Source organism: Molossus molossus, unplaced genomic scaffold (genome assembly GCF_014108415.1).
Source record: "Molossus molossus isolate mMolMol1 unplaced genomic scaffold, mMolMol1.p scaffold_m16_p_20, whole genome shotgun sequence".
NCBI lineage: Eukaryota > Metazoa > Chordata > Mammalia > Chiroptera > Molossidae > Molossus > Molossus molossus.
This window is the reverse complement of record NW_023425356.1, coordinates 519,562-545,007: the sequence shown is the minus strand read 5'-3', so window position 1 is coordinate 545,007 and position 25,446 is coordinate 519,562. Positions and strand designations below refer to the sequence as shown.

Here is a 25,446-nt window from a genome sequence, read left to right as displayed (position 1 = left end):
TTTTATAATTCTTTTTATTAGGAACCAGTTACTTGAACAACTTAAATGCATTAAAACAGGAGCATAATAGATCTCTAGTCTAATTACTGAAGCGTAAATGTTTTCTATTGGCAAAACATGCATAAATATATTCTAAATGCAACACAGCAAAATCTGATGTGTAGTAATCCTATTCAAGAGTACATTATGAATGGCCTGAATATAAACCTCCAAACCTTTGAAATCATTTTTTCCAAATCCCTCATTTCACAGAGGAAAGTGAAGTTTGAAACAGTTGAATTTTCCAGTGTTACAAAGTTGCTTAATAAAATTGATTACTTCAGCCCAGTGCACTTTCTATTCCATAGGACAGTGTAAAGTTAAAATGATTTAGGCCATTTCTCAATCCATTCTGGTTGTTCAGTACTTAAAAGGACAAAGTAGAGTTAAATGCATCCCCTACATTTATGATGCTCCTGGACCAGTCATATGCCAGGGTGCAGCCTCTGATGTTTGTTGAGGGCAGAACGATATCTGAAGGCTTTCCCACAATCATTACATCCAAAAGGCTTCTCTCCGGAATGAACTCTCTGATGCTGAATGAGGTAAGTGCTCTGGCTGAAAGTCTTCCTGCATTCATTACAGTTGTACGGCTTCTCCCCAGTGTGAGTATTCTGATGCTCAGTCAGGTGAGTGCTCCGGCTGAAGGCTTTGTCACATTCATTACACTTATACGGCTTCTCTCCAGTGTGAATTCTTTGATGCTGAGTAAGATGGGAGCTCTGGCTAAAAGCCTTTTCACATTTATTACACTGGTAGGGCTTTTCTTCTGTGTGAGTTTTTTGATGTTGAGCAAGAGATGAACAATGTCGAAAGGCTTTGCCACACTCGCCACACTCATAAGGCTTTACCCCTGTGTGAATTCTCTTATGTTGTGTAAGGTGTATGTTCTGGTTGAAGGCTCTCCCACATTCATTACACTTGTAAGGCCTTTCTCCAGTATGTATTTTCCTATGCTGAATAAGTGATGAGCCATAACTGAAGGTTTTCCCACATTCATGACACTGATAGGGTTTCTCACCAGTATGAATTCTTTCGTGTTTAGCAAGAGAAGAACTCCGAATGAAGGCTTTCCCACATTCCTTACATTCGTAAGCCTTCTCTTGGGTATGAGTCTTCTGATGTTGATTAAGGTTTGAAAGGTAACTGAAAGCCTTCCCACATTCACTGCACTCAAAGGGCTTTTCTCTGGTGTGAATTCTGCGGTGCTGAGTAAGGGATGAGCAGTAACTGAAGGCCTTCCCACATTCATTGCATTTATAAGGCTTTTCTCCAGTATGAATTTTCAGATGTTGAGCTAGGGATGACCAGTAACTAAAGGATTTCCCACATTCAGCACAATCATAAGGTTTCTCCCCAGTGTGCGTTTTCTGATGTTGAGTGAGGTTTGAGTGCTGACTGAAGGCTTTCCCACATTCATTGCATTCATAGGGTTTTTCACCTGTGTGGATCATATGATGACGGATAAATGTTGAGGGCCCATTGAAGGCCTTCCCACATTCATTACATTTATAGGTTTTCTCTCCAGTATGAATTTTTTGATGTTGAGTAAGGTGAGTGCTCCTTGTGAAAGTTTTATCACATTCATCACATTTAAATGGTTTTTCTCCTGTATGAATTTTCTGATGTTCCATAAAGTGGCCTCTCTGGCTAAAGGCTTTTCCACATTCATTACAAGTATAGGGTTTCTCACCAGTATGAATTCTCTGATGCTGTACAAGATGGGTCCTCTGACTAAAGGCTTTCCCACACTCATCACATTTATAGGGCTTTTCACCAGTGTGAATTCTTTGATGTTGAGTAAGAGATGGCCCCTCAATGAAGCCCTTTCCACACTGATCACATTTATATGGTTTATCTCCAGTATGAATTCTTTGATGGTTTATAAGGTTTTCACTCCTACTGAAGGCTTTCTCACACTCATTACATTTGTAGGGTTTTTCTCCAGTGTGTGTTCTCTGATGGCGAATAAGTGCTGAACAATAACTAAAAGCTTTCCCACATTCACTACACTTACAAGTTTTCTCTTTTTTAACTGGTTTTAAATTCTGTTTGATGCTTGTTTTAGTAGCAGTCTCTTCTGGGGACATATCCTGTTGTATTACTAGGTTTGAGCTAATATTGATGCTTTTTACAAAGTCATGATTTACAAGGTTTCTCTCCAAAGTGGGTATTGTTTTCTCAATTATTTTTACTTCCCTTGTCAATGTCTGTTTGTTTGCCTGCTGCCTCTCTGGACTTTCTTTAGACATCCATGTTTCTGAGGAGTTAGAACTCCGAGAGTCATCACGTTTGTATTTTTCTACTACTGCCTCTGGAAATGGCTCTTCTTCAGAAACGTCCAGCTCTGGAACTGAAATGCTATTTCCTGGTCTTACTTCCCAGTCTGAAAGAAAAGAATAATGCCAGTATTCTCTGAATAGAGGGGTAACGACAACAACAAAACAAACAGTAAGTAAACTGCTATTGTGGGAATGACCTAATTACATTAAACATAAAGGCTACAGAAAATTCTGAGGATTTAAAAAAACAGACCAAGCCCTGGTCAGTTTGGCTCAGCGGTTGGAGCATCGGCCTGCGGTCTAGAGAGACCCGGGTTCGGTTCCCGCTAAGGGCACGTACCTCAGTTGCAGTTTGTCCCCGGCCCTGGTTGGTCGTGCGGGTGGCAACCACTCGATGTGTGCCTTTCATATTGATGTTTCTCTCTCTTCCTCTCTCTCCCTCCCACTCTATCTGAACAAAAAATGGAAAAATGTCCTCGGGTGAGGATTAAAAAAAAATTAAAAAAATAGACCATTATTTGAGGAGAAATTTGGAAGGAGCTAAGGAGAATGATAAGTAAATGAAAGATAAAAACCGTAAGAGAATGTCCAAATCAGTTTTATAGACCATCTCTGAGAACCAGTAAGGGAACTGCATTTAAAGAGATAGTTAAAAAAAAATTTTTTTTGGTTAATTCTCACTGGAGGATATGTTTTGTTTTGTTTAAAAAATTTTTTTTCTGCCCTGGCCGGTTTGGCTCAGCGGTTGGAGCGTCGACCTGTGGTACAGAGAGACCCGGGTTCGGTTCCCGCTAAGGGCATGTACCTCAGTTTCAGTTTGTCCCTGGCCCTGGTTGGTTGTGCGGGTGGCAGCCACTCGATGTGTTCCTTCACATCGATGTTTCTCTCTCTCTCTCCCTCTCTCCCTCCCACTCTATCTGAACAAAAAATCGAAAAATGTCCTCGAGTGAGGATAAAAAAAATAAATAAATAAATAAATAATTTTTTTCTTTATTGATTTTAGAGAGAGAAGAGGAAGAGGAAGAAAAAAACAGAAACATCATGAGAACATCAACTGACTGCCTCCTGCATGCCCCCCACTGGGGATCTGGCACACAACCTGAGCATGTGACCTGATTGGAATTGAACCGGTGACCTCTTGATGCACAGATTGATGCTCAACCACTGAACCATATCAGCCGGGTGAAGATATGTTTTCCACTGCTTTTAGAGAGAGTGGAAGGGAGAGAGAAGGGGAAGGGGGGAGAGAGAGAGAGAGAGAGAGAGAGAGAGAGAGAAACACATTGATGTGAGAGAGACACATTGGTTGCCTCTGCACACACTCTGACCAGGACTGGGGATCGAACCTGCATCCCAGCCATGTGCCCTTGACTGGAATCAAACTTGTGACCCTCCAGTGTGAGGGCCAATGCTCTAAACACTGAGCACACCAGCCAGGGAAGGAGATAGTTAATTCATAGAGCAACAGAGAAATGGCTACGAGGAGACACACAGGGACTGAGAGGAGGCAGTCTGCACTGAGATTTCTCACCATGAACACCAACACAAGATCCAAGAACTCTGATTTCAAGACAGAATAAACAAGAAAGACCTGGCTATGGCGGCATGGATTTTAGCCTGGAACACTGAAGTAACAGTCACATCACTGCTAAAAATTAGAAAGTTGTACATGGTAGGAGAAAAAAATTTATGGAGGTGGAGAGGACAACAGTGTGACTCTAGGTATTCTGAGAATTAGAAACAGAAATAGAGATTAGAGTGGTATTGGGAGGGGGGTGGTTGGCACCAAAAGTAGCAGAATGACCGACCAAGACATTCAAATATAGGTTAGGAAATATCAGCTTAAAAAAGAAAGGAAAAGCCCTGGCCAGTATGGTTCAGTGGCTAGAGCGTCGGCCCGCAGTCCAGACAGACCCGGGTTCAGTTCCCGCTAAGGGCACGTACTTAGGTTGCAGTTTGTCCCCAGCCCCGGTTGGGGTTGTGCAGGAAGTAGCCACTCGATATGTCCCTTTCACGTCGATGTTTCTCTCCCTCCCACTCTATCTGAACAAAAATGAAAAAATCTCCTTGGGTGAGGATAAAAGAAAAAGAAAGGAAAAAAATAACTGAAGCCATAGGAATGTATGTGAGCAAAGAACAGATGTAAGCGTGTGGGTAACAGGATCAGTAAAATATACTAATGAAAAAAGGCAGTTTATCAGCAAAGAAGACAATAGAAGAAACAAAAAGAAAAGTACATAAAATAAGGAAGCAAAATTACACCATTCTACTCTACTTTCTACTCTTAGGGGGCTTGTCCCAAGAAGAGAAAGATAAGTAAATAAAGCAGGGCAGGCAATGCTGGCAGGTTCAGTTAAGAAAAAAAGGCTGTGTTTGCCCTCGCCAGTGTGGCTCGGTGGGTTGTACCCTGCACCAGGAGGGCACCAATTCAATTCCCGGTCAGGGCACATGCCCAGGTTGCGGGCTCGATCCCTACTGGAGTTGTGCGGGAGGCAGCCAATTCATGCTGTGCTCTCACACTGATGTTTCTCTTTCTCCCTCTCTTCTCCTCTCTCTCTAAAAATCAATAAACTATTCTTTAAAAAACAGTATTAGTTTTCTAAGTTGCATTCCATGAAACCATATTCTAAGAAAAAGGTTATAAAGGTGCAATGTGGAAAAGAATTCATGATTGGGGGAGGATACATGTTATATTCAAGTAACCCTGTTGAAAATTCAAATTCCCAACTGCATATTTTCTTTTTTTTTTTTTTTTTAATCCTCACCTGAGGACATTTTTCCATTTTTTGTTCAGGTAGAGTGGGAGGGAGAGAGAGGAACAGAGAGAGAGAGAGAAACATCGATGTGAAAGGAACACATCGAGTGGCTGCCACCCTCACGACCAACCAGGGCCGGGAACAAACTGCAACCGAGGTACGTGCCCTTAGCGGGAACCGAACCCGGGTCTCTCAGGACCGCAGGCCGCTGAGCCAAACCGGCCAGGGCCCCAACTGCATATTTTAAAAATCTCTGAATGGTCCTCTAGTAAGTAACTTGATAAAATTTAAGCTAATCAGCACTTTCCAAATTTGACCATGCATGCTATTTTTTTCCTCCATAAAAAAGAACCCCACTCATTCACTCTGGACTGTTCTCCCTTACTTAGACTAACTTTGCACATTTCCCAGGATTTGGTCCTTGAGGAGGTCTCTCTGTGCAGTTTAGGAATTAATGATTTACAAGAAAGTATTTATAATGTCAAGGATAGTCTGGTAAAGTGATAGGATCAGAAGCTACACACTGAGATTAAGAAAGGTATGTAATTATGTTACAGAGCTTGGTTGGGAAAGCAGGGAGGCAGACTAGATGGCAGCCAACTAGATTAGCCATGTTGAATGAAAGTACTTGGAAATTTAGGTTACCAAAGGTACTAATGATAGAGCTTGTAGACCTCAAAAGAAAACTGTAAGGGCTAAAAACTGAGGTGATCATAATGAGTTAAGGTTTCCAAAGGAGGTGGGAAAGACAGTCCAGAGTCCAGGTTAGGGGGGGGGGGCTTCTTTAAAAAAAGGCAGTAAGGATACCTTCCCTGAAAGGAGTATAAAAACAGAGTAAGTCAAGACAGTATTTTGACAAAGCCTAAGGGAGTCCAGGTGGCATCCCATTTCTCCACAAGAAGCAAGTGCGTCCACCTTTCAGACATGAGAACCTCCTGTCAAGCTGGTGGTTTGAGTTAATGACGCTCATCTCCAGGACCCATTACTTACCTCCAGAGCCACTCATGGGTATGCTGGGCTCCACGATCCATGGCTCTGTCCCTTGCTCTAACTGGGAGATCACATCAGGTTTGGAAACTTGGAGTCCTGCTCATGAGGAAGGAAAAAAGAGACAGGTACCTGTCTGCAGTAAGGGAAAAGTGCCGTCAGAATTCAGTTCCACCACTTCGTCTTTGTGGGAACGAACATGCAGGACGGATCTGATAGGAATGAATAGCCAGTATATCGAGCTTCACTGTTATAAACCCCCGGCAGAGTATAATCTGGGAACTGATCTGGATTCAGAAAAATTATTAGTCTATCCTACTTGCTAGAGAGAGAGAAACCTTTTCAAAGCCTTTCAAAATTTAGGAACCCTTGGTTCCTTAACGTAAAGGCAGAACTCACCAAAGCACAAGAAAACACTTTTCCTCCTTTATACCCCCAGATATTAACTCAGAGACATTATCCTTACCTATAGAGACTAGGTGTGTATAATTTTCCAATGTCACATCCCTGAATAAATCTCTCTGCACAGAATCCAGCTGTTTCCATTCTTCCTGGGTGAAGTCCACTACCACATCCTTGAAGGTCACTGATTCCTGAAATACCAAACACATTTCCGCTTGGCCATAAAGCATTTACCTAGGAAAGGAGTGAAGTCAGCAATACTGACACAGGAAGGCAAACCATGGGCTATCTGAAAAATGATTCTGGTATTTCCTCCTATGTAAAATGAATATGAAAACAGAACCTGATTAATAAGATTACCATAAGACAAGAAAGGCCTAATTTAGGTCTGGCACATAACAGGTGCCCAGTCAGTGATGGCTGTTGTTGTTATTCATCATTACCATCTCTGTGGTCCAAGGTATGTCAAGCACTAATAGTAAACCTAATGACATCAATATGTTTTACTATCCACAGTGTGAAAAAGTAACCAACAATGTATTTAAGAGAATTTGGGGAGAAGACTTACCTAACACATTTCAAATATAGCAAGAGATATACCAAAGTATACCAAAAGATAAAGTTAAATTAAAACAGAGTGGCCTAGTATGGAATAGAACTCAGTGAAATAAAATAAAGAGTCCCTAAACAGACCCATATGTATAGGAATTGAATAAGATTAAACAACTTTCAAGTTAGTTTTATTTTTAAATTTTTTTTCTTTTTATTGATTTTAGAGAAAAAGGAAGGGAGAGAGAGAAAGAGATGGAAACATTGATGAGAGAGAACATCAACTGGCTGCCTCCTGCATGCCCCCTGCTGGGGATTTGGCCCACAACTTGGGCATGTGCCCTGACCAGGAATTGAACCAGAGACCTCCTGGTACATGGGTTGATGCTCAACCACTGAGCCACACAGGCCAGGCTCAAATTAGTTTTAAAAGGCTAAATTATAACTAAATAGTTTCATAACAAATGACTGTGTATTTGAAAAAAAATTAAGATGAATTCCTTCATAGCATATACAATAATAATCTCCTGGATTAGAGATTAACTTTTAAAGGAAAAGCAAAAATAAAATAGAATAAAAGACAAAATAGTTCTATAAGCTTCAAAGGTGGAAGGCAAAATTATAAGACAAAGAGAGATTGATCAATATAACCACATAAAAATGTAAAACTTCTATACGAATCCATAAACAAAAGGCAATGTTCTGAGTTCCTACGAGTAATTAGCAAGAAAGATGAACAACCCACAACAGTAACAATTTACCAAAGAGGCAGTTCACTGAAGACACTGCTAATAAACCATGAAAAGATTCTCTATTCCCCTAAAAATATAGTAAAACGCTGAGATATTGGATTGGCTAACATGACCAAACATGCTCAAAATTACTGTGGTGGGAACAGAACCCTAATGCAATCTATCTGAGGGGCAATGGGACAGGATTTATGGGAACTTTAAACATCTATCATTCAATCCAGTTTTATCTCTTGCAGGAGTTCAATCTTCAGAAACACTTCAGTGTGCAAAAGACATATATGCAAGTGTCCCCGTAATATTGTGTGGAGGGACAAAAAGCAAACTTAAATGTCCATTAATCAGATAGTGTTTACAGAACTTATGGCCCTGGCCGGTTTGGTTCAGCAGTTAGAGCAGCGGCCCCAGGACCAAAGAGTCACAGGTTCAATTCCGGTCAAAGGCACGAACCTGGGTTGCAGTGCTGGAGGCAACCAATCAATGTTTCTTTCTCTCTCTCTCTCTCTCTCCCTCTCCCACTCCATCTGAAGGTAAATGAAAAAATATACTTGGCTGAGGATTTAATAAAAAAGAATTTATGGTTATGTCCACCATAAAGCACTTTATGTAGACATTATTTTATATAAAGTATCTGTACATATATTAGGAACAGTATACATGGTATGACCGCATTTTTATTCTTGTGAATAGGAAAGTTTATATGTAAATGCACAGAGAAAAACTTCAAGAAATAGTATCAGTGGAATTGTGTAATGGGACTTGGATGCAATGCAGGGGAACTTCCTACTTAATTTACTACATGTTTGAAACTGGGTGAGTTAATTTTGTTTTAAAATATATAAATAAATTATTGGGACTTTTGCTTCTAATCACGACAGAGCAACAGGACTAGCTCTCCCAATGTAAACAACTAGAAAACAACAATATATCTGAAACAGTGTCTTTATCCTTCGAACAGCGGACAGGACAGAACAATGCTCCCTGAGAGAAGGGAAACGATCATGTGTGCCCCACAGTCCCTTGGCTTCTGCCCAGAGGCACTCCCCAGGCTGCAGTGTAGGGAGGTGGAGCTCAGCAAAGCTCAGCAGTCTGACTGAGCTGAGGAAACAAGAGTGGCAGCTCAGGATGACTGAGGCAGGGGACTTGTTGGATAGACACCGGAGAGGAAGAGCTCCAAAACTCTGCTGCAAATATAATCTCCACAGGCAACATCAAGTTACCAATTTGCCATAACTGACCCGAGTCAAGAAGAGGTGTGTGGAGTCAGCTCCCACAAACAGCTCACGTACATGTTAGTAGCAGGGCAAGTTTAGCCTGTGAGGAAAGAGTTAAAGCAGCAAGTTGGGTCTCTCAATCCTTGCTGATCTCCAGGGGAACTTGGATCCGTGTTTCTGAACCTTGAAAAAGCCCTCAAAAATTAATGCTCAGTCACCATCCAGCGATGTTATTGTGTGCTGGAGCACCAGGGCACAGTGTTACCAGACAGCAGCACTGTTTAAGTACACGTGAAGACTTACGACGCACAATGGTGCCTAGTTTGGGGTCTGCACCACAGCTGGCATGTTCCAATGTGATCAGTTCCCTTTAAGAGCTCTGGACTCCAAAACTCAAGCACGCTTCCCTGGGTAGAGACATTTCTCATGCAAGGCTATATTAAATCAGCCCCAACGAAGCTTAGACTTCAAAAGCAAACCTCTAAAGGATCAAGTTGTGGCTAAGATGGGATTAACAAGGATTGGATTTACCTTCCTGCATAAAATAACAAATAAAATTCCTGACAAAATATATGGAGCAGTAGTTTCCAAGACACTGAATCTCAGATAACAAAGAAGAGTGATTCCCAAGAATTAGGAAACCAATGCGATCAGCCCTATCCCTATGGTTGCTCTGGTTTACTGCCTTGAGTTTCCAGGCTGTGGTGCAGGGAGTGGGAACCCAGTTCAGATTCCCTGAACTGAAGAGATAATACTGAGAGTGAGGAAATCAAGACGGCTAGAATTCACAAAGCAGAGTACTGGAGAGGAGACAGCTACACGGAAAGAAACAGGAGAACGTAAGAGGTTCCCATGCCAGTACTTAGCGTAGTGCCAGTCAGCATGTGTGGATGGGACTGTCGGAGGCAGGGAGAGAATCATCCAAAAGGATTCAAGGAACAGTACTAGTGCTCCAAAAGGGCTGGAAAAAGAGTGTTCCCATTAGTCACTCTGGAAAACTTCATAATTCATTAGGTATTAGGTAGAACTGCCTCACTTTGGGGAATGGCATTAGGTTAAATGCTGTTCTGGATTCTCCTAACAAATATTAATAGCAAGATCTGAAAGAAACATACTGTTCCAGGTATCAACTGCATCCTGGAAAAAGGATTGAGAATATTTTGTAGAAATACACAAGTATGCAGAACCCAATAAAGTAAAATTCACAGTATCTGGCATTCAAAGATTATCAGGCATGCAGAAAAGCATGAAAATACAACCTATAATGAAGGGGGAAAATCTATCAATTTAACCCAACCCAGAACTCACACAGATACTAGAATAATCAGATACAAAAATTAAAAGTTGTTATAATTATGTACCATATGTTCAAAAAGTTAAGGGGAGACATTAAAAAAAAACTGATAGGGAACTTACAGAGCTGAAAATGGGAATGTTCCTGTCTGATAGCCTGGGAACTGGAGCCAGGCGAACTGTTCAGCCATCACCTCACTTACCCAACTTAGACTCCCACCTGTTTCAGGAACTGTTTGCCCTGAACTCATAGATCAACTCCTGTCCCATTCTCCTGTCCTAGTCCAGGAACTGTTTGCCCCGGGACAATAGACTCACATTCCAGGGGCTCCCATGCGTAGCCCCGCAGGACCTAACCCTAACAACAAGTTCCCGCTGCCATAGGCGCAGATATAAAAATCACAAACCCCAGCATCGGGCGCGGCTTCTAGGACTCGACTCCCGGAGTCTGTGAACCCGCCCGGAGTGTACCCAATAAAGCCTGATTTCTGCTTATTCGGCTGTTTGGCTCTTCGGTTTCTTTCCACCTCCCACCGGTGGCGCCTGGCTACCTTACAGTTCTGAGATGAAAAATACACTAGGTAATATTCACAGATTAGGCATTGAAGAAGAAAAAATTAACAAATTCTCCCGGCCAGTGTGGCTTACTGGTTGAGTGTCGACCCATGCACTAAGAGGTTGCCTGTTCTATTCCCAGTCAGACCACATGCCCAGGTTGTGGGTCCAATCCCCAGTTGGGGGGCATGCAGGAGGTGGCCAATCAATGTTCTCTCTCATCGATGTTTCTATTTCTCTCTCCCTCTCCCTTCCTCGCTCTCTAAAATCAATAAAGAAAAAAAATGTAAACACATTCGAAGACAGAAATAGAATCTATAAAAAATGAAACACATAGGAAAAAAATTTTTTTTAATCCTCACCCAAGGATATTTTTCCAATGATTAGTTTTAGATAGAGTGGGAGGGAGAAAGAGAGAGAGAGAAACATCATTGGTTGTCTTCCACATGACCCCAACCAGGGCCGGGGATTGAACCTGCAACCAAGGTAGACACCCTGGACTGGGAATCAATCCTGCGCCTCTTCAGTCCAGTTCCAACATTCTAACTGCTGAGCCAAATTGGGCAGGGTAGGAAAAATATATTTTTAAGAGATAAGTATCAAGAAGCTACGGGACTTCCAGTGGCTCAATATATGTGCAATTGGCATCCCTGGGACAACACGAAAGAGGAGCAGAAAAACATTTGAAGAAATAATAGTTCTTTGCTTTTGAAACTAGTTGAAAATTATAAACCCACAGATCCAAGAAATTCCAACTGGAAGCACAAGGAAAACTACACCAAGGTCCATCTAATCAATACTGCAGCTCAATCTAGTGACAGAGAAAATCTTAAAAGCATCCAAAGAGAAAAGACATAAATATAAAGGCCAAAGATAGAAATGACATTTTCTTGTTGGAAATCATGGCAGCAAGAACAATGGAGCAACATCACTGAAAAGAAAACTGTCAAAGTAGAATTGAAAAGCAAAAGCAAAAGACTTTTCCAGACATAAAAAAATTAAAAGAATTCATTACCAGCAGAATGCACTATAAGAAATCTTAAGGAAGTCCTTTAGGTAGAAGAAAAATGATACTAAATGAAAATAAGGATCTAAACTAGGTTTCTCAACCTTGGTACTATTGATATTCCAGACTAGATAACTGTCAAGTCGCCTGCGAGGCTCCCGCGCACTGCGGCAGCACCGCTGGCACCATGCCCCGCGCATGCTAGTGTCACTCCTCACACCAAGTCATGACGATCAAAACTGTCCCCTGGAGGCAAAAATCACCCCCATTTGTGAATCACTGATGTACATAAAGGATAAAGAACACCAGAAATAGTATCCAAATGGATAAATGTATACAATTTTTTTCCTTATTACTTAAATCCCTTTAAAAGATATCTGACTGCTAAAACAAAAAGAAAGTATTGTGGGATTTATGACAAGTGTATAGGTGAAATATATGGAAACAATAGCAGGGGAGAAATGGACACATACTATTGTAAAGTTATTGTAATATTCATGAAGTGGTATACCATTAGAAGGTAAATGGCAATAAATATGTATATCTAAAGCAATGATTAAAATAACAAAGGGTCGTGGCTAAAAACTCAGTGAATGTCATATAATTGAATCACAAAAAATATTCAATCCAAAAGAAGGTAAAAATAAAGGCAAAGGGAATAAAGCCACTATAAATAGAAAACAAATAGCAATATTATAATACTTGAACTTCCCACATCAATAACCACATTCGCCTGGCTAGTGTGGCTCAGTGGTTGAGCATCGACCCATGCATCAAGAGGTTGCTGGTTCGATTCCCAGTCAGGGCACGTGCCCAGGTTGTGGGCCAAACCCCAGTGAAGGGCATGCAGGAGGCGGCAAATCAATGTTCTCTCTCATCGATGTTTCTATCTCTCCCTCTCCCTATCTCTCTCTAAAAATAAATAAAATTAAAAAACCACATTAAATGTAAATGTTTCACATTAAATACAAAATCACATTAAAAGGCAGAGACTGCCAGATTGGAATAATAAAAAGCAAAACCCAACTACATTTTCCCTGTAAGTATTTTAAATATAAAGACACAAGTAATTTAAAAGCAAAAGGATGGAATGAGATATACCATACTGACACTAATCAAATATCAAAGTAAATTTCAAGGCAAATACTATTTACCAGGTACAAAAAGGTCATTTCTCACCCTCACTGGCATGGCTTACAGGTTAGAACATCAACCTGGACCAAACAGCTGGGGGTTCGATTCCTGGTCAAGAGCATGTACCTTGGTTGTGGGTTTGATCTCCACCCCAGTCAGGGTTGTGCGGGAGGCAGCCAATTGATGTCTCCCTCCCTCCCTCCAACTCTAGCTCAAAAAAAAAACAAAAACAAAAAATCAATGGAAAAATATCCGCAGGTGAGGATTAAAAAAAAACAAAATAGCCCTGGCCAGTTTGGCTCAGCGGTTAGAGCATCGGCCTGCTGTCCAGAGAAAAAACCAAAATGGTCATTTCTCAATGACAAGGGGTCAACTGGTTAAGAGGATATAACAGTCTAAATGTTTATGTACCCAATAACAGCTTCAAAATATATGAAGCAAAAACTGATAGAATTACAAGGAAAAACAGGCAAATCCAAATAATGGCCAAAATTTTAATATCCCTATCACAATAGTTGATAAAAATAGGAGACAGAAAATCAATAAGTATATAAAGCACTTAATCAATACTATCAACAAACTTAACCAAACTGACATTAGTGGTATACAGTATAAACACCCTCCCAAATGTGCCCACATCCTAATCCTTGAAACCTGTGAAACTGTTACCTAATATGGTAAGAGATTTTACAGATGTAATCAGTTAAGGACTCAGAAAAGGAAATGATCCTGGGTTATATGTGTAGATCCAAAATGATCAGAGTCCTTACAAGAGGAAGGCAAGAAGGTTAGAACAGAGAGCATGAATGTGGAGAAGACAAGTCAGAGTTAGAGAACTGAAGATGCCACACTGATAACCCTGAAGGCAGAGGAAGGAGACACAAACCAAGGAACACAGGAAGCCTCTAAAGTTGAAAAAGGCAAGAGCACAGATTCTGCCCTAAAGCCTTCAGAGGAATGCAGCCCATTCTGATCTCTAAACTCTGAGATCATAAATGTGTTATTTTGAGGCACTTAGATTGTGGTAATTAATTACAGCAACAATAGAGCATTCCACTCAATGGCAGCAAACATACATTCTTTTCAAGTGCTCACTGATCATTTACTAAGGTAGTTCATATTCTGGGCAAAAGAATAACTCTCAATATATTCAAAATGATTCAAAGTATATTCTCTGTGGATATGTTCATTATCTTGGTTACATACGTGTAGATATGTCAAAACGTATTAGGTCATACACTTTAAATATGTACAATTTGTTGTCAAGGCATCCCTCAATAGAAAAATAAACTGCTACCAGAAGTACTTGAGCTGATAGTGGGAAGAACTGGGACCATATGACTAGGCTGTGAGACAGGACATAAGTAGGAGGAAACAGCCAGAAAGAAGGATCCTGATTAAAGAGGGGCTTGCGCTGATTATACCATATGGAACAACGGTTAACCTTTTTTTTTGTCCTAAGTTCACATACAGTTATTGTTTTTTTCTGAAACAGTAACATGTCACTTTCCTCCTCAAAAACAATTACTACCCTGGCCACTGTGGCTCATTTGGTTGGGGTGCTGACCGGTAAAACAAAAGATTGGGGGCTCGATTCCCAGTCAGGGCACATAACCAGGTTGTGGGTTCTGTCTCTGGTTGGGGCACATATGCAAGGCAACCAATCAATGCTTCTCTCACATCAATGTGTCTCTCTTTCCTCTCTCTCTAAAATAAATAAAAAGACATAGATACTTAGGTGAAGACTGGGAAAAAAATTAATGGTTCACAAATGGCCTATAGAATAAAGCCTTTAACTTCTCATCTAGACATTCAAGACCTTTCATTTCCCAACCTTTTTCAACCATTTGTTTACCATTTGCCAAAACAAATCACTCCTCCAAATTTTTTACTTTTGCTCATAATCTTTTTCCGTACCCAGAATCTACCCCAATCCTCTCCACCTTACTTATCCAAATATCCATCCTTTGAGAGGTACTGAAAATCCCACATCCTCCATGAAACTCTCCTAACCCCTTCAGACTACATTTTTTTCATTCTGTATTTTCCACAGCACTCATTTAAACATTTTTTTTTTTAATCCTCACCCGAGGACATTTTTCCATTTTTTGTTCAGATAGAGTGGGAGGGAGACAGAGAGAGAAACATCAACGTGAAAGGGACACATCAAGTGATTGCCACCCACATGACCCAACCAGGGCCAGGGACAAACTGCAACTGAGGTACATTCCCTTAGCGGGAACCAAACCCAGGTGTCTACAGACCACAGGCCAACACTCTAACCGCTGAGCCAAACCGGCCAGGGCTCATTTAACTTTTTAAATATTTACCTGCCACACTGAACTATACCAAGCTACTAAGCAAGGGGTAAGTAGTGAATGCATTTGTTAGGCTGGAGAGGCAGAACTAGGAACAACGTCACATGGGAGCCCAGAATGAAATTACAACATTGGTTTTTGGATAAACATACCCTACAGCAAAAGATATATGGTCCCGGATTTCTGGTCAAGAAGGCATGTAGGTAAACACTGTGCTTGCCTCCTCCCACATCAAAATTATAACTAAACTGCAGAACAACCATGATTCAGAACCACCTGAAATCGAGTTGAATGATGGTGCTTCAACATGGTCTGAAGCTGTCCACTGGGTGCAATCTCGAAGAAGCCTCAACGAGACTGGCAGGAGGGGCGGAGGCATGGATGGGCTTGTCCCATACCCACATGTGGAACATAAAAATTTTGCAGGTTACCTGTCTGGGAAAGTCCTCCCTGAGGAGCAAGGGATCCCCATCCCATATCAGGCACCCCAGCTCAGGGTTCCAGTACCAGGAAGAGAATCCCCATCACTTTTAGTTGTAAAATCAGCGGGAACTGAGGCTGAGGGAGGCTGAGGCTACTGGAGTCCCACGCAGCACTTCTTAAAGGGCCCGCACACACACTTACTTGGACCCACTCCCTCCAGTCTCCTGCATAGGGAGGCAGCTTGAAAGGCACCAGAGACATACCAACAAGAACTGAGTTGTTTGGCATTGGGGCGAGAGCTGGAGGGGCAGATGTGCTGGTGGAGGCCGTTGTTCCTTTGTGAGCCCTTCCCTGGGGCGGCAGACGGGCACCATATCTTGGACTCCAACAACCTGGCTCACACTGTTTGCCCCACCCTGGTGAATTCCTGAGGCCCTGCCCCACCCAACTTTCAGGCCCACCCAAGCTGTTTATAGTGGCTTTACTATAGGATCGGCCTATCTTGGATCCTGCTTCATATTTTCCTAAAATCTCTTAAACAAACAGCATCTGGTCTCAGCAAGCTCTATACCTCTAGCTAACTGGCCCCAGGCCTGGCACTAGAAGCAGCCAGCCTTGATTCACAGCATGGCTTTGCCTGGGCACTTCCAAGCCCAGCACAAGCAGCAGCCATCTGCAGATCGCTTTGTAGCTTATGCCTGGTGGCCCCAGATAGAATACAGGCAGTGGCTGACCTTGCCCCCGAGCTAGCACACCCAGTGGACAGCTTCAGACCACCTCAAAGCACCACCATCCAACCACCTCCACAAGTGACACACTCAATGAGTGGACTCGGTGGGTACCAGAGCCCTGCTGAAGTAAGTCTTGCTCTGTGTGGTGGGCCTGCACAGCAAATCCTCCATGGGAGTCAGAGGTCAGTGGTCATTGGGCACAGGCAGTCCTTGAAGCTGATCAGCCTGAGTAAATCCCTTCCATTGACGTGCCAACAGCAATCAAGACTCAATTACTAAAGAAGGGGGTATAGTCCACACTAGGGGTGCACCTCGTGGGCCCAGCTGGGGTGATCAGGGAGGCTGTGCCACTGGACTCTACAGGACACCTAATACAATAGGCCACCCTAGGAAGCCTAGGAGACATAGCAACTCTACCAAATACATAGAAACTAATACAGGGAAGCAGCCAAAATGAGGAGACAAAGAAACATGTCCCAAATGAAAGAACAGAACAACACTCTAGGAAAAGAACTAAACGACACAGAAATAAGCAATCTAACAGATGCAGAGTTCAAAACACTGATTATAAGGATGCTCAATGAATTTGGTGAGAATTTCAAAGAACTTAGTGAGAATGTCAAGGAACTTAGTGAGAGCCTCAAGAGCATAAAAAAGAACCAGTCAGAAGTTAAGGGTGCACTAACTAAAATAAAGAATAATTTAGAGGGAATCAATAATAGAATAGGTGAAGCTAAGAAACAAACCATCAATTTGGCATATAAGAAAGCAAAAAACACCCAATCAGAACAAAGAATCCAAAAAAAAATAAGGATAGTGTAGGAGCCGCTGGGACAACTTCAAGCGTACAAACATTCACATCATGGGGGTGCAGAAGAAAGAGAGCAAGAAATTGAAAATCTATTTGAAACAACAATGACAAAAATGTCCCTAACTTGGTGAAGGAAGCAGACATACAAGTCCAGGAAGCACAGAGAGTCCCAAACAAGATGAACCCAAAGAGGTGCACACCAAGATACATCATCATCAAAATGCAAAAGGTTCAAGACAAAGAGAAAATCTTAAAAGCAGCAAGAGAAAAGCAGTTAGTTACCTACAAGGGAGCTCCCATAAGACTGTCAACCAATTTCTCAAAAGAAACTTTGCAGGCCAGAAGGGAGTGATGAAAAGCAACAACCTACAACCAAGATGACTCTATTTTGCAAAGCTGTCATTTAAAATAGACGGACATATAAAGAGTTTCCCAGACAAGCCCTGGCTGGGTTGGCTCAGCGGTTAGAGCATCGGCCTGCAGTCCAGAGAGGCCTGGGTTCAGTGCTAAGGGCACGTACCTGGGTTGCAGTTTGTCCCCGGCCCTGGTTGGGTTGTGTGGGAGGCAGCCACTCGATGTGTCCCTTTCATGTCAATATTTCTCTCTCTCTTCCTCTCTCTCCCTCCCACTCTGAACAAAAAATAGAAAAATGTTCTTGGGAGAGGATAAAGAAAAAATGTCCTCAGGTGAGGATTAAAAAAAAAGTTTCCCAGACAAGAAAAAGCTAAGGGAGTTCATCACACCAAACCAGTATTATATGAAATGTTGAAGACTCTTCTTGAAGAAGATAAAAAATATGAACAACGAGCCCTGGCCGGTTTGGTTCAGCGGTTAGAGCGTCGGCCTGCGGTCCTGAGAGACCCGGGTTCGGTTCCCGCTGAGGGCGCGTACCTCGGTTGCAGTTGGTCCCCGGCCCTGGTCGGTTGTGCGGGTGGCAGCCACTTCATCGATGTTTCTCTCTCTCTCTGTTCCTCTCTCTCCCTCCCACTCTACCTGAACAAAAAATGGAAAAATGTCCTCGGGTGAGGATAAAAAAAAAAAAGAACAATGAAATGGCAATAAATACCTATCTTTCAACAACTGAATCTACAAACAAAATGAACAAGCAGAATAGAAACAAACTCACAGATACAGAGAACTTTTTGTTGGCTGCCTGATAGGTGGGGGGTTGGGGGAATGAATGAAAAAGGTGAAGGGATTAAGAAGTATAAATTGGTTGCTGGACTGAGGAACCTCAAAGGGAAGGAGGGAAAGAAGGCAGGAAGAGATAAACCAAAAAAACTCACATGTATATATGCATAACCAATGGACATAGACAATAGTGTGGGGAAGGCAGGAGTGGGGCAGGAATGAGGAATAGGGGATCAGTGGGGAAAAAAGTGGGGAACATCTGTAATACATTCAACAATAAATATAAGTTAAAAAAAAGAATATATGGTCCCACTCTAAGGGCTGAAATGGAATTTCAGGAAATCCCACCTTACCTGAAAACTGGCTGATGATAGTAGAGAATGTCCCCCTTGGAGAAGGGCAGATAATGGAGAGGATGGATCTAGGGGAGGAAGAAGAAACCGTAGTGAATCGATGGTTAACTCAACAAAGCTGCTCCCAGCAATCTGTAAAATCCACTGATTTTTCTATTTGGAAATAACAGGAGCCATGATTGTATAGTGGTTAGGACTCTGCTTTTGAAAATAACAGAAGCTGTTCCTTTTACTTTAAGTCATAGACTGCAAAAAATAATTAAGATAATTTCTGACTAGGACCCTGATACCTTCATTGCTAGATTGAGAAGGTAAATCATTGTTTTAAATTTCCAATTTTGTCTCTTGATACTTATAGTCATATGGATCATACAGCTCAATCTATGTTCCTATTAAGTGAGGCAAAATGTTTCTGCTCTCTCTTATGTTACATAAGAAATATGAATAATCAGACTACTTTCCAAAAGTTTTCACAGGCCTTTTGAAACTTTGCTACTAATGCAAATTAAATATCACAGTGATATATACTACTTATACTACCTACAGGGATGTCTAAAACAAAATGGACATGGTCAATAAAACTGCTGGCAAGAATATAGAGAAATTAAGTAGATTACAATTGAACAGTCATATATCAGCAAACTGGATAACCTAGAAGAAATGAATAAATTCCTAGAGACATACAACCTACTGAGACTGAATCATGAATAAACAGAAAATCTGAACAGACCAATAAGGATTAAGGAGACTGAATCAGTAATCAAATCCTCCAACAAAGACAAGCCCAGGAGCAGACGGTTTCTCTGGTGAACTCTACAAAACATTGCAAAAATTAATACCAATCCTCAAACTCTTCCAGAAAACGGGAGGAGGGAACACTTCCACACCCTTTACAAAGCCAGCATTACCATGATGCCAAGCCAGATTTGAACACTAAAAGGAAAGAAAATTACAGACCAATATCCCTGATGAACACATATGTAAAAATTCTCAACAAAATATCAGCTAGCTGAATTCAACAGCACATTACATGAATCTTACATCATGATCAAGTAGGAGTTATTCCTGGGATGCAAGAATGGTTCAAAATACCCAAACCAATAAATGTGATAGACTACATTAACAAAATGAAAGATCAAGCTCACATGACCATCTCGATGGATGCAGGAAAAACATTTGATAAAATTCAACATCCTTTCTTTATAACATTTCTCAACAAATAGGTGTAAAAGGACTGTACCTCAACATAACAAACCATATATGACAAGCCCAAAGCTAATATACTCAATGATGAATGGTCAAAATCTTTTCCTCTAAGATCAGAAACAAGAGGAGGGTGTCCACTCTCATCATCTATTCATCACAGTACTGAAATTCCTAGCCAGAGGTCAGAAAAATAAATAAAAGGCATCCAAATTAGAATGGAAGAAGTATAACTGTCTCTGTTTTCAGATGACATATATAGAAAATCCTAAGGACTCTACCAAAAAATAAACTTAGAATTAATCCACAAATTTGATAAAGTTTCAGAATAAAACTTTAGTGTATAGTGTTTCTATACACTAACACAGAAATATCTGCAAAATAAATAAAACAATCCCATGTAGAATACCATAAAAAAACAATAAAATGCTTAGGAACAAATTTAACCAAGGTGGTGAAAGATCTGTACACTAAAAACTATATGACAATGAGGAAGGAAAATGAAAATACAAATAAATTTTAAGATATCCTGTACTGCTCTGGCCAGTGTGGCTCAGCTGACTGAGTGTTGTCCCCTGTACTGAAAGGTTGTCAGTTGGATTCCGGGTCAGACTGGGGCACAGGCATGGGTTTCTGGTTATATCTCCAGTTGGGGGGAGTGTAGGAGGCAGCTGGTGGAAGTCTTACTCTCACTTTGATATTTTTCTCTCTCTCTCCCTTTCTTTCTCTAAAAATCAATTTTTTAAAAATCTTTAAAAAAAAGATATCCTATGCTCGTGGATCAGAACAATGTATATTGAAATGTCTATACTACTCAAAGCCAGCTATAGATACAATGTAATCCCTATCAAAATTCCAATAGCATTTTTCACAAAAAAAGAAAAAAAATCCTAAAATTCATATAGAATCATAAAAGCCCTCGAAATATCAAAGCAATCCTGAAAAAAAAAAAAAACCTGAAGGCATCACACTTCCTAATTGCAAACTATATTACAGAACTATCCTAATCAAAACAACATGGCACTTTTATAAATATGGTCCACTAACATTTGACAAGAGAGCCAAGAATACACAGTGGGAAAAAGATAGTCTCTTTGCCCGGCCAGTGTAGTTCAGTGGTTGAGCATCGACCCTTGCATCAAGAGGTCATCAGTTCGATTCCCAGTCAGGGCACATGCCCAGGTTGTGGGCCCAATCCCCGGTGGGGGGCATGCAGGAGGCAGCCAATCAATGTTCTCTTTCATTGATGTTTCCATCTCTCTCTATCCTTTCCTTTCTTTCTAAAATCAATTAAAAAATTAAGAAAAAAGAAAAGATAGTCTCTTCAATAAATAGTATTAGGAAGACTGGATGCAGAAGACTGAAACTGAACCACTATTTTATACCAGTCATGAAAGTTGACTTGAAATGAATTAAAAACTAAGACCTGAAACTCTTAAACTCCTAGCAAAAAAGTTCCTTGACCTTGGTCTTTGCAATGATTTTTTCTATATGACAAAAAGTACAAGCAACAAAAGCAAAAATCAACAAGTGCATCTACATCAAACTGAAAGCATCTGCACAGCAAAAGAAATCATCAACAAAATGAAAAGGGAAGCTATGGGAGAAAGTATTTGCAAATCATATATCTGATAAGAAGGTTAATATCCAAAATATATAAGGAATTCATACAACTCAATAGCATATATACAAATACTGTAAACTACTTTAAAAATGTGGCTCAGTGGTTGAGCATCAATCCATGTGCCAAGAGGTCGCTAGTTCAATTCCCAGTCAGGGCATGCAGGAGGCGGCCAATCGATGTTCTTTCTCATCGATGTTTCTCTCTCTCTCTCCCTCTTCCTCCCTCTCTCTAAAAATCAATAAAGAAAAAAAAACATTAAAAATGCACAGGGTACCTGAACAGACATTTTTCCAAAGAAGAAAAACAATGGCCAATAGGTACATGAAAAGGTATTTAACATCACTAATTACCAGGGAAATGAAAATTAAAGTCACAATAAATATGAACTCAGACCTGTTAGAATATTATCAAAAGGCAAGATATAAGTGTTGGTGAGGATGTGGAGAAAAGGGAACCATTGTATACTTTTGGTGTGAATGTAAATGGAAAATATATATCACATTTTCTTAATCATTCATCCATTGATGGGTACTTGGGTTGCTTCCATGTCTTGATTATTGTAAGTAATGCTGCAGTGAACTGAAGGTGCAGACATCTTTCTGAGATAAGTAATTTCATTCCCTTTGAATAAATATTCAGAAGTGGGATTGCTGGATCAGATGGTAGTTCTATTTTTAATTTCTTGAGGAACTTCCATATTATTTTCCACGGTGGGTATACCAATTTACATTCCCACCAACATTTATATACACACACATACACATAATGTGGAATATTTCACCCATAAAATAGAAGAAAATCCTGTCATTTGCCACACTGATAGACCTTGAAGGCATTATGTGTAATTAAATAAGACAGAAAGCCAAATACTGCAAGATCTCACATGTGGACTCTAAAATAGCTGAATACAGAAACAAAGAGTAGATAGTTGTTTCCAAGGTTGGTGGGGAGGGTATAGGGGAAATGGGGAGATGTTGGTCAAAGGGTACAAATTTCCAGTTATAAATTATTTCTGGAGATCTAATGTACAACATGGTGACTATACGTTGTATCAAGTTGCTAAGAGAGTAAATCTTAAATGTTCTCACCATACACATATACACAGACAAAAGGCAAATATGTGAAGTGACAGATGTGTTAATTAATCTTATTGTAATTATTTTTCGATATATAGGTGTATCAAATCATCCTGTTAGACTACTTTAACCTACACAATATTATGGGTCAATTACATCTCCATAAAGCTGGAAAAAAATTTTTCTCAACAATGTTTTGTAGTTTTCAGTGTGCAGATCTTGAGCATTTTTGTTAGATATGTTCCTGTTTCATATTCTGGATGCTATTGTATATGGAGTTATTTTTAGTACATTGTCCAGTTGTTCATTAGTAATATAATGAGACGGTTGATTTTTTAATGAAATATTTATGTTTTGAGATAACTCTAGATACACATACTGTTCTAAGAAATAAAACAGATCCTTTGTACCCTTTAGAAATAATTGAGACAAAAAGAATTGAGGCAAATATAAGGTATAACTCAACATTCATAAATAATGTTGACTTCTAATGATATTAATGAAATGCAAGAAAAAAGACTGTATAGTAATAGTTAGGTTAAACCAAATCTGACTGCATAGCCATACCTAAACAATGTAAAGACAGTGACAATGCAGAGGAATATCTAAAGGGACATGTCACAGAGCTCTTTCCTTATCCTGACCTGTTCTATGACATGTAGGAAGAAATAGAAGGAATACTCACTACATATGCTAGTTACATCAAGTTGGAAAAGACAGTTAAAATAATGAATAACTAAATTAAGATTTTTAAACTGTTTTGACAAGCTGCAGGCCAAAGTACTGAACAATCAAATGTAAAGTACTGACATTAAAGATAAAAAACAATTCTATTACACAAAGATGGCATGAATCTAGTTCACCGTTATTTATGTACAAAAAGATCTAGGGTCCCCCTGCCCAGTTTGTCCCAGGGACCAGAGAGTCTCCTCTTGATTCTGGTCAAGGTCAAGGGTATGTACCTCAGGTTGTGGTTCCTCCAGGTCCTGGTTGGGGTTGTGTGGGAGGCAACCAGTAGATCATATGATTCCCCCCCCCCCCCCAGTCTGTCTGAAGATAAATGGGAAAATATCCTGGGGTGAGGATTAAAAAAAGATCTAGGGTTTACATCATAATACTGCTAATTTTTTTTAAAGCAAATACAATCTGATACTAAACAGCAGACATATAATCCAAACTGAAAGAAGGAGTACATCATATTTTTTGGTATTTTTCAAAGTACATCCACTGAACTATGTTTAGTTTTTAAGAAGCATGCTGTCATGCAGTAGAGTTTTCAGAGAAGAGAACAATTTTGCTTTTGGGGACCTCAAGAACTAAGAGTAATGCAGAACAGGCATTTCTGTCTAATATGAGCAACTAAAAAAAAGAAAGAGTCACAAGGGAAAAGTCTGAATACAAAATGGAGAGTTTAATGGCCATACTTGTTAAGGCATTGGCTTAAGGATGGCCATCTCCCAGTGATATTTTAAAAACTGATTCTTGCCCTGGCCGGTTTGGCTAAGCAGTTAGAGCGTCAGCCTGCGGTCCAGAGAGACCCCGGTTCGGTTCCCGCTGGGCACGTACCTGGTTGCAGTTTGTCCCGGGCCCTGGTCGGGTGGCAGCCACTCGTGTTCCTTTCACATCGATGTTTCTCTCTCTCTCTCCCTCCCACTCTACCTGAACAAAAAATGGAAAAATGTCCTCGGGTGAGGATAAAAAAAAAAATAATAATATAAAAAAATAAAAACTGATTCTTGCATTGAATGGATGATTACCAAGATATTTTTCTGACTGCAAGATTATCATTCTGATATTTAATAAATCTCAGTAATGTGAGGATCACGGACATTCTGAATCATTGCTCCTTATCATTCCCCAATCCCAACAACAGGAAGAGTTAACTCTCCCTCCAAGTCTCTCTAATTCTGTCTCTCTTCGTCCTTCCACCTCTTCCAGTTGACAAGTACTTGATCTTCAAGTTATGACTGTTCTTTGTGCCTACATCACAGTGCTCTCCCCCCTCGTCGTCCCCACTACCTTCCATCTCAGGAGCTCATCCCGTTCTCTGGAACCTGGTGACCAGGGTTTCCCAAGCAGTGTCCCTCCAGCTGGGTCCTCCGTCTGGGGCTTAGACGCCCAGCAAGGGCTCTGAACTTCAACACACGCGGAGGATGGCCGGCCTAAAAGACACAGGATGGGTCAGCAGCATGCGTCACAATCAAACCTCAGAGTTTTGCGCAGTGGCCAAGAAAGAGGTCCTTGGAAAAGAGAAGTGCCGGGAGAGCACCAAGAGCTCTCCCGGCGGACCGAGAACAGAGGAGCTCGAGTACGCAGGTTCAGCCCAGGATTAAGAAAACCCCTGGTGCCTTCCCCCTAGAATCTGGCCAGAAGTGCCCACGGGTCTGCCCGTTACCTCCGTGCACGCTGGCAGACTCGGATCCGGGAACGCACACCTGTTGCGGGGGCGGAAAGCTGGAAGGTGGCCCAACGGGGCGGGCCCCAGTTCCCGTCCTTCCTCCCAGAGCGGAACAAAAGAACAAAGCCGTCCAAGGGGTCAGGGCGGAACTGGCGGCGCGGGGCGCCCCCTTCCAGGACTCCCCACCTCCCTCCCGCAGAGGCCGTTGCCAGTAGAGTGAGGAGGGTGACGTCACGCGACCGGAGGGCTGGCGGTTGCCATGGTGATACCTGGGCTTCCCTCCACTGCGACCCACCCGTTCCGATCGCGGGTCCGGAAGCGCCGGGATATCACCAAACTAGGGAAAGGAGCCAGAGCCGCTGGACTTGCCGAGCGCCAACCTCTCCTCCTGCCTATAGTGGCTGCAACGGCC

At 41.2% G+C, this 25,446-nt stretch overlaps 1 protein-coding gene across 2 annotated transcripts; it reads right to left on the bottom strand.

Annotated features, from left to right (window-relative positions):
- Nucleotides 1-25,446, bottom strand: ZNF184 (zinc finger protein 184). 2 transcript variants are annotated; one of them, XM_036272318.1, is made up of 6 exons: nucleotides 25,304-25,446; nucleotides 24,656-24,798; nucleotides 18,734-18,801; nucleotides 6,531-6,657; nucleotides 6,068-6,163; nucleotides 1-2,425 (listed from the first exon to the last, which is right to left on the bottom strand). In XM_036272318.1, exons 2-6 carry the CDS (start codon nucleotides 24,660-24,662, stop codon nucleotides 465-467), a joined length of 2,259 nt encoding a protein of 752 aa, XP_036128211.1. In that variant the 5' UTR covers nucleotides 24,663-24,798; nucleotides 25,304-25,446; the 3' UTR covers nucleotides 1-464. The 2 variants fall into 2 exon arrangements, with proteins under 2 accessions (XP_036128211.1, XP_036128212.1); XM_036272319.1 differs by having other exon boundaries at nucleotides 25,330-25,446.